This window comes from Myotis davidii, unplaced genomic scaffold (assembly GCF_000327345.1).
Source record: "Myotis davidii unplaced genomic scaffold, ASM32734v1 scaffold217, whole genome shotgun sequence".
NCBI lineage: Eukaryota > Metazoa > Chordata > Mammalia > Chiroptera > Vespertilionidae > Myotis > Myotis davidii.
The window spans coordinates 7,399,981-7,408,531 of NW_006290034.1; the positions used below are offsets into that span (position 1 = coordinate 7,399,981).

Here is an 8,551-nt window from a genome sequence, read left to right on the forward strand (position 1 = left end):
CATCAACTGAACGGGGGAAGACTAGTTGCTATGACGCACACTGACCACCAGGGGGCAGACGCTCCATACAGGAGCTGCTCCCTGGTAGTCAGTGCACTCCCACAGGGGGAGCGCCGCTCAGCCATAAGCCAGGCTCACGGCTGGCATGCACAGTGGCAGTGGTGGGAGCTTCTCCCGCTTCTGCTGCAGGCGGGCAGTAAGGAGCGATGGGTCCTGGACTGTGAGAGCCCCGGACTACAAGAGTGATTTCCGACTGTCAGCTTAGCCCCAGGGGGACCGGGCCTAAGCCAGCAGGTGGACATCCCTCAAGCTGGACTATGAGAGAGGGCGCAGGCCAGGCTGAGGGACCTCCTCACCCTCAGTGCATGAATCTCGTGCACCAGGCCTCTAGTGTATTATATTATCAGGTAATAAATGTTCTGATGAAAAGAAAGCTGGGTCAAAGGTATGTAGAGTGGCAGGGATTGCTATTTTATATGAAGTAGAGAGAAAAGGCTTTCTGAAGATAACAGCATTTGAGCCAGGGATGAAATGGCAAACCATTGAAATCTGGCCAGAGGGCATCCAGGCACAGGGAAGAGCAATTGAAAAGGCCCTAAGGTAGGAGCTTGCTTCTTGTGCTTGACACTGGTGTGGCTGGATGACGAGCAGGGGAGGAGTGGGAGGAGACGAGGTCAGGGAGTTAATAAACAAGAGCCAGGACATGTAGGATGTAGCACCTTATAGGTCATGAGGAATTAGGACCCCTCCCTTCTCGTCCCCCAAAACATTAGTAAACTTGGGAGAGTTTTGAGATGCTCAGCACAGAGCCTGGCACATTGAAAATATTGAATAAATAATATTAAAAATAAAATGTTATGGTAATTATCATTAGTTATTTTCTGCCAGAATTTTTTAAGTGGCCTTTTTTTTCTTTTTTTTAATTCTTGTATATGAGCTCAGTTCAAAATGTAATTTAGGTAGTAGATGAAAGCACATATTATAGTTCATTCTTCAGAGAGTCATTTTAGTAATATGGGAATTGATTTGAACAAATTGCTAATGCAGGAACTATAATAGAGCTTTTTTTACTGAGAAGTTTTGGTTATTTAATTTTTTAAAATTGATTTTAGAGAGAGGAAGGAGTGGGGGATGGGGAAGAAGGGAAGGCAGGAGAAAGAGAGAGAAATAGATCTGTTGCCTCCTGCACATGCCCAGACCAGGGATGGAACCTGCAACCTGGGTATGTGCCCTGACCGGGAATTGAACCTGCCACCTTTTGGAGTATGGTTACTTTAAATCTAAGTCATATTTATAATACTTTTTACATAAACACTTATTTAAAACTCTACATTTTTTTGATATTGTTTACAATACTTTGTGAAAATTTGAGGGGAGAGTTGCATATAAATTGAAATTATCATGGTAGAAAAATTAGAAAGTACCGTTAAACCAAAAGGGAGAGAAAGATCCCAAATCCCTACTACTTAAAGACAAGGACTGCCAATGTTTTGGTATCTATCTATCTATCCACATACTGAGAGAATGCCGGGTACTCTCTTAGGCACACGTGGGCAGGGTCCGTTAGCATGCCAAGGGTAGAAAGATGCAGAGAAATAGAAGTGAAGGGAACTAAAGTGAATTCAGTGGTTTCTGTGGCCAGGCACTGTGCTAAATACTTTATTTAAAATTGTTTTTGAGGTAGGCACTTTCAGTCCCATTTTCCAGAGATAGAAACAGATTTTGGAGACATGCAGTATCTTGCCTAATGTAAGTAGCGGAATTAGTCCAGGCCTCATGGGTCCAGTTTATACCTAAGGAACCGTAAATCAGACATCGTGCCTCTGTTCTTAACCGTCCAGTGGCTTCCCATCACACACAAGGAAAAAAACAACTCAGGTTCTCAGTTTATAAAGCACTTGCATGGACTGGCTCTCCCTGTCCAGCTCTCTGACCTCATTCTGTCACCATCCCTCAGTTTCCTCTGTCTGTGACACCCTTAACCACAGGTCTTTTTGCTATTTGCTGTCACTCTCCTTGGGTCGTCGTCCAAATGTCATTTCTTCAAAGAACCTTTCCCTGACCTTTCTACCTAAACTGGTAGCTGCTGTCTCAGGGTCATTGCCTAGCTTTGTTTTTCTTGATAGCACTTACTTTCTGACATTATACTTGCATTTATTTGTTTTTTGCTTGGCTTAAATACAAAAGCTCTGTGAAGGATATATTCCCACAGCCTATAATATCTGGCATGTTGTAGGCTTCAGTATTTCTCTATGATTGAATGAATGAATGAATGAATGAATGTAACCTAAGAATTATATACAGGGTGCATAAGGTAACTTTTGGCCTGCATAATTAAAATTATCCTTGGTAAAACATGGCTTTTGATATATCCTTAAAGACTGAAACTTCTTTGGAATCAGATCTTTGGTACTTTACACCAAACTTTAAAAGTAAATGAGGGACCATTAAAAGAAAACACTGATTTTTTTTTTTTTTTTATATACAGGGTGGGCAAAAGTAGGTTAACAGTTATAGTACAAATAATAATAAATAATATAAGAATAAGTTTTGTTTCACACACTCAAAACTTTAGCTACTTTTGCCCCACACTGTATGTTTTATAGGCCTATTATAGACCACAAATGATTGATTTTTCAAAGTTTCTTAGTTTAAGTTATAGCACACATTGCCACAGGCTGAAGTGTGTTCAGTCTTGATGAAGTAATTTGAAAAAATTATATCCTCCACAACAAAGATGTGTTTATGCTCCAACATATAAAGCTTTTTTTCCTAAACTTTTCTGGGGGAATTTTAAACCTTTAAGATTTAAAGAAAGGTAAAGGAACATTCAAATACCCTTTACCTAGATTCACCAATTATTAACTTTTTGCTAAATTTGTTATCTATTTCTCTCTCTCACCCTCTCCTCTCTCTCTCTCCCATTACATCTTTGTCTGTCTATCTCTCCACACACACACAGATAGATACATATACATACACACTGCAATTTTGCTAAACCATTTGAAAGTAAGTTGGAAACATCATGACAGTTCACTTCTAGATATCAGTCAGCATGTATTTCCTACAAACAAGGATCTTTTCCTACATTACCACAGCACTGTTGTCACACCCAGTGAAATTAACATTGATAAAATAATACCTAATATGCAGTTCATACTCAAATTTCCCCAGTGTCAGAAAATGTTCTTTGTAGATTTATTTTTCCAGTCAAGGATCACTCGTTTTATTTTGTTGTGATGGTTCTGTAGTCTCCTTTAGTCTAAAACGGCCCCTATCCATTCCCCCCTCCTCCCCATTAGTATCTTTCATGACACTGACAGTATTTGAGGAATTCAGGCTGACCTTCTCAATTTGTTTTCTCATGGTTAGACTCAGGTTAAACATTATTTTGGCAAGAAAAATGCATAGGTACCTAGTCAGCTTTTAATGCTTGAAGAAACTTAGAATGAAAAGTAAAAAGTACTTTTTCTCCTCTTTGTTTCTACAGGATTCTGAACACAAACAGTTTGCTCTGTGACTGCCATTTGAAGTGGCTGCTTCAATGGCTCGTTGATAATAACTTTCAACATTCCGTAAATGCAACTTGTGCACACCCCGAGTGGCTAGCAGGGCAGAGCATCCTGAATGTGGATCTGAAAGATTTTGTCTGTGGTTCGTATTTTTGTCTTTTAAATTTTCTGTATTACACACTTATATCTTAACAATAGCATTTTTTATAAAGATGGTTATAGGATTAAGAACTTGTCTTGAAATTTTAATATATGTTTTTCTTTTATTCTCATTAATTGCTAATGCTTAGGAAGTACATTCCAGGCATAAGTGTCAGTAAGGGATAGTGGGAAGAGTGCTAAACCCTGAAGTTTGAAAACCTGGGTTCTGGTCCAGGCTCTGCTACTGACTTACATGCCTCTGAGCAAGTCATTTGACCTTTTGGGCCTCATTCTTCCATCTTCAAACGAGGCATTGGATTCTAGCTCTGTAGTCTCTTTCAATCTTAATATGCCATCTTGTAAACAGAACACACAATTTTACATTATTTGTTTTAAAATTGAATTTGTAGAAGCAAAATAAACAACTGACTTGTCTCCTGCCCTATTATTTTCCCTTAGATGATTTTCTCAAGCCACAGATAAGAAGACATCCTGAAACCACAGTTGCTCTCAGAGGTGTGAACGTGACTCTGACGTGCTCTGCAGTGAGCAGCAGTGATTCACCCATGTCTACTGTGTGGCGCAAAGACAGTGAAATCCTGTATGATGCTGACATTGAGAATTTTGTGCGTTTTCAACAGCAAGCTGGAGAAGCTCTGGAATATACTAGTGTCTTACATCTTTTCAATGTGAATTTCACAGATGAAGGAAAATACCAGTGCATCGTTACCAATCACTTTGGTTCTAATTATTCTTATAAAGCCAAACTGACGGTGAATGGTAAGGAATTATGTACCCTGATAGTTTTCTGTAGTTGGGAGGATTTTCCACATTCCATTTTGAACCATTTGACTCAAGAAAATGAGGCGAAACCTGACATTTGAGGAGGATCTTACTGTTTCTGTCTTTAGGATTGTGATCATGTATAGACTGGATTGTCAGTTTGTCCATTTCCTATCCCTAATTGGTCATTGGTTGAGGGGTAAATGTGAATTCCATGTCCCCAGGAGAGAAGCTGCTTTCACTGTTATTTATGCTTTTGAAAAAATTCTTTTGAAATTCTCCATTTTCTTCCCAGACCGTAATTCTTTTTTGAGAACTATGAAATTTATTCCTGGCATTATTCACAGGGCCTTTCAATAGCGGAGTATTTAGCACATTTCTAGGTCCAATGATCATCATCATTGTCTTAATATAGTCACACACAACCATTGTTGAAATTAATGCTGTCTTCACTGTGGCTATAAAAAACTTCTCCAAAATAGCTTGATCTATTTATTGCCCATTAGATTGAATAACTACAACATTTTAGACTGTGCACTCAAAAGATATACTTACGTTTTGCTTGTGTGTTGTTTTATGAGATTTTTGAAGGCATAATTTTTTTTATCATAGAGTTCCTTTGACAGCACTATAGAGGTTAGTGTGAGAAGCACCGTTTAGTCTCTTAAGTAAGGAAGTCGGTAAATACCAGGTTCTAAAATACGGGGTTCAGAAAGGTTTGTGGCCATCTGATGGGGGAGAGGGAGGTGTGTCATGTACTCTAAAAGGGTGAGTCATCACTGTGCTGCAGATATTCCAGGTTGAGAGAAAAGGTGGCCTCTGAAGTTGCTTTTACTGTCAGTCCAGAGAGCATGTCTTCCTTAAGAAATGCAGCATGATGAGACAGTTGTCATTTGGCCTAACAGGTTCTCCCTGTTGGTGTGTGTTTTCCCTCACCCACTTTTTCTTGGTGATCTTTCTTGGAACAGAGATGCCTTCATTTCTGAAAACCCCAATGGATCTAACTATTCGCACCGGTGCCATGGCCAGATTAGAATGTGCTGCAGAAGGGCACCCTGCACCTCAGATTTCCTGGCAGAAAGATGGCGGGACTGACTTTCCTGCAGCCCGAGAAAGACGAATGCATGTCATGCCCGAGGACGATGTCTTCTTCATCGCAAACGTGAAGATAGAAGACATGGGGATCTACAGCTGCATGGCCCAAAACATAGCAGGAGGTCTCTCAGCAAATGCCTCACTCACAGTGTTAGGTATGTTTATTGTCGTGGGTCCCAGCTTTGTAGGAGCCTTTTTATTAGGGACCTAATCTCGGTCTTAATGACAAGAAAAGTCTGATATTTCAGCTGTGATCCTTACATCGCATCACCTTGTTTTGTCAGTTTATGCAGGGTTATGTCAGCCTAGGGCCGTGGTCGGCAAACCGCGGCTCCCGAGCCACATACGGCTCTTTGGCCCCTTCAGTGTGGCCACGAAGTTTCAATCGCACTGTACTAGGGCATTAGTGGTTCAGGTAGCTGAAATCGGGGGGAATGCTGAGGGCGAATTTAGAGAGGTTTACCACATGAAATGAAAATTCAAGGCCCTAAGTGTATTCTATTATATCTCCCTCTGTATGGTGCCTGCTTCATACACATGAGTTTCAGTTATTTTATAGGGAACTTGAGATAGTTTGTTTTCCCTCCATGTCATTTAGAATTTTTTAAAATACAGACAGAATGACCTGTCCTCTAGTTAGATTTCCTGTTTTCCATCCACTGTGCTCCTTTTAATTTTATGCTCTGTAAAATGTCTTTCCCCTAAAGATTTCTCCTGACAGGCCTGTTTCTTCTTATGACAATGCTTTTCTTCATGGACTTTACTCTCCGGGAAATTCTATTTTTAGTTCTATATTCCCTTAGATGTTAAGGTTTTTAAGTTTGTTGGTTTGTGTTATTTATTTGTATAATAAAAAAATAAGTTTATTGTGTTTAAAAACATTAGCTACATAGAAAATTAGAATAAAGGAGGGAAAGTCACTCAAACAGTTGTTAAATATTTTGTCATATTCTGGACTTCTTTTTAAACTCATTTTTATGTAGTTATATATACCTGCTTTTTTCCACTTAATATTTATCACAGGGTTAATACTATTGGTCTTCATAGAATATCATGTGGCTGTGTACTGTAATTTAATTAATCATTTTCCTGCTAGGTTTTTAAATTTTTCCCTTTATTTTAGAAATTACAACTAATTTTATAATAAATATCTTTGTGTAGAAATTTTTGAATTCCTTAGCTTAGGATAGCTTGCCCAAGGTGGAATTACTGAGATAAGATTTAGATTTTTTTGAGACTTTTGCTTTTCTGAAATACTAACTTGTAATCCTTCCATGAGCATAAGAAATTGCCTATTTCATTTTCACCTCATTAATCCAATAGGATTTAAGGGATAAAATTGCTTAATATGATTTTTATATAATCTCTCTCTTAGAGACGCCCTCATTTATTAGACCCCTGGAGGACAAGACAGTAACCCGAGGTGAAACTGCAGTGTTACAGTGCATAGCTGGAGGGAGCCCTGCCCCTCGCCTCAACTGGACCAAAGATGATGGACCACTGCTGGTGACAGAACGGCACTTCTTTGCTGCAGCCAACCAGCTTCTCATCATTGTAGATGCTGGGCTGGAAGATGCGGGGAAATACACCTGCATTATGTCTAACACTCTGGGAACAGAACGTGGTCACATTTACCTAAATGTCATCTCATCCCCAAATTGTGACTCTTCCCAGAGTAGCATTGGGCATGAAGACGATGGCTGGACCACAGTTGGCATTGTCATCATTGTTGTGGTCTGCTGTGTTGTGGGCACCTCTTTGATCTGGGTCATTGTTATTTACCACATGAGAAGGAAAAATGAAGACTATAGTATTACGAACACAGGTGAGTGGGACCAGTTGACACCTTTGGCTTGTACTTGAATCAGGATTTAATGTAAAATATAAAAATTGGGGAACTTTGTTACTTTATACTAGTATGTGGTAGAAGGAAGAGTTTTTCTGTTAAAATATCTAGTTTCCTTGATATAACAGAACCTCTTTAATAAATAGTTTTAAGAATTTGTGGACACTCCCTTACAAGTTTACTCTTCTTTTTCTAATGCCTACAGCTCATTTCCATTGTAGTTTCTCTGTGGGGAAGAGGAGCCCTTATGACTGATCAGTCTTTCATACTCCTCACTCTGAAATTCTGTGGGAGGAGTTGCAGCCATAGACTGTGAAAGTACCCACAGATAAGATTTCTGACTTTAGGTTTTGTTCCTCTTGGTAATACTATTACAATGAAGCTTTGAGAAGAAGTCTAGTGAGATGATTTTAGGGGAAATTCTAGTGAGAAATTTCAGGGGAAATTTTAAGTTCCTAGGTATACATAAAACATTTTCCTGGCCAATAGAATCCAAGTGGAACACATTTATACAGTGGTCTTCTAGGCATTGGCTTAAACTGCCTAGCTTTATTTGTGAGTTACATGCAGATTTCTCTTTTGCAGAGGAGCTTAACCTGCCTGCAGACATTCCCAGCTACTTGTCTTCCCAAGGAACTCTGTCTGAGCCACAGGAAGGCTACAGCAACTCTGAGGCAGGCAGTCATCAGCAGCTCATGCCTCCTGCCAATGGATATTTACACAAAGGCACTGATGGTAATGACTCTTCGTTACGCTTACATTGCAGCCCTACCCGCTTGAGTTTATTTTTTAGTGTCTAGTTTTGCCCTTTAACCTGAAGCAGTATTTTAAAAGAGATACTCAAAACATTTGGCCCCATGCAAAATAGGATAAAAATTGACTAAAGTCTTAAACAGAGAAGAAAGGCACCTGACAGGAGAAACACATCCTAATGGGATTGAGAGTACTACCCAGCAGTCTCCCACATAGTAACCAGTGTGACTATGGGAAGGAGAAGCTCTGGAAGTGTTTTTTCGGTGTCTTTTATCTGGTCTCAGGCGTGACCATCCTTCAGACCATGTTCAGGGAGGTTTGTTTCTCCTGCTGACAGGTATATAGTCGCTAAAGTTTACACGGTGATGATGTTTTCCAGCATATATCAGAGAGATGAAATGTTCTCTCATCAAATTCACAT

General features: G+C 39.6%; 1 protein-coding gene across 2 annotated transcripts in view; it reads left to right on the top strand.

The window, feature by feature from the left end:
* The window catches only part of LRIG2 (leucine-rich repeats and immunoglobulin-like domains 2), a 113,292-nt gene that overhangs the window by 97,150 nt on the left and 7,591 nt on the right, over positions 1-8,551 (top strand). Inside the window, exons 12-16 of one of the 2 annotated variants that reach the window (XM_006763023.2) lie at positions 3,491-3,654; positions 4,113-4,433; positions 5,405-5,686; positions 6,907-7,356; positions 7,963-8,125. In XM_006763023.2, the coding sequence (XP_006763086.1) occupies positions 3,491-3,654; positions 4,113-4,433; positions 5,405-5,686; positions 6,907-7,356; positions 7,963-8,125 (1,380 nt within the window). Of the gene's footprint in view, positions 1-3,490; positions 3,655-4,112; positions 4,434-5,404; positions 5,687-6,906; positions 7,357-7,962; positions 8,330-8,551 lie in introns of those variants that run through there. The other variant, XM_006763022.2, reaches the window with a different exon arrangement.